The following is a 1312-nucleotide window of genomic DNA, read 5'->3' on the forward strand; positions in this document are numbered from 1 at the left end:
ATATATATATCTATTTTCCTTAAAGGATTAGGATGGAAAGATGGCACGCTTCTATCATCAGTATATCTATCTATTTTACTTGAAGGATTCCGTTGGAATGATGGTATGCTACTATCATATGTATATTTATCTATTAACCTTCATACCGTACATACTCATACTTTACACATATTCATATTTTAAATACTCATACTTTACAAACTCATACTTTATGTACTCATACTTTACACATACTCATATTTTACATACTCATACTTTACATACTTATACTTTACATACTCATACTTTACATACTCATACTATACATACTCATATTTTACGTACTCATACTTTACAAACTCATACTTTATATACTCATACTTTACATACTCATACTCATACTTCACTCTTATATCCTTCTCGTGAATTGCCCTATGTGTGCTACAGAGGATGTTTACCTGCCGCAGGTCATCACCACCACACGCAACAGCTCTATCGGAGATGTGATAGAAGAGATGGACGATCACGATGTCGACAACGTCCCTGTGCTCAATGAAAGTAAGGTGTAAGCACACACGTATTTACGGTTGACGAAAGTAAGGTGTACGTACACTCGTATATGCGAGGTTTTTGGGTGTGTTGAGATAGTGCTCCTATCCTACTCTCATTGCAAGTACTCTGTGTATTGTCCACATTTCTCTGCGTAATCGACAACGTCCCTGTGCTTAATGAAAGTAAGGTGTAACTGATGTTGTAAATACGATTGTTCACTAACCGGCAAGAGCGATGCGGCTGGTGAAACAGTAGACAGATCGCCTGTACATACGACTAGCGTATGCGTGAGTGAAAAGTTCATGGCATTTTATATTAAACTATTGTCGTATATTCCACTATTCGCCGCATGTATCCAGACGAGCGCTTGGTGGGGCACAGTAAGAAACTGGCATACGCGCATATAATAGACATGATTTAAAACTAATGTCGTATATTCCACCATCCTTCACCTGTCGTTAGAGAAGCGCTTGGTGGGGCTTATGAACAGACAGGCCATACGCGCAGTCGTCACCGGAAACAAAGCGGCGGTAAGTTAATAGGCATACTACCTACAACCAGATCATTTATATATTTTTCTAATGTTTAGTGTAAACATCAAATATGTTAGTACAGAACGACCCGCAGCTAGATAATTCACATGGTCATATTTCAACGTGTAGTATATATATATATATACATACATTCATATACATATATATATATACACACACACGCACACACACACACACATACACACACACACACACACACACACACACACACACACACACACACACAC

At 38.1% G+C, this 1312-nt stretch overlaps 1 protein-coding gene across 1 annotated transcript; it reads left to right on the plus strand.

The window, feature by feature from the left end:
* Positions 1–426: 426 nt before the first annotated feature.
* SARC_16413 (hypothetical protein) lies at positions 427–1070 on the plus strand (the record flags this gene model as incomplete). The annotated part of the gene is made up of 2 exons (XM_014289479.1): positions 427–537; positions 994–1070. Coding segments are annotated over 2 exons (188 nt in total), but the record flags the coding sequence as incomplete, so codon positions are not given.
* Between the last annotated feature and the right edge of the window lie 242 nt (positions 1071–1312).

Source organism: Sphaeroforma arctica, assembly GCF_001186125.1.
Source record: "Sphaeroforma arctica JP610 unplaced genomic scaffold supercont1.8025, whole genome shotgun sequence".
NCBI classification, from domain to species: domain Eukaryota; class Ichthyosporea; order Ichthyophonida; genus Sphaeroforma; species Sphaeroforma arctica.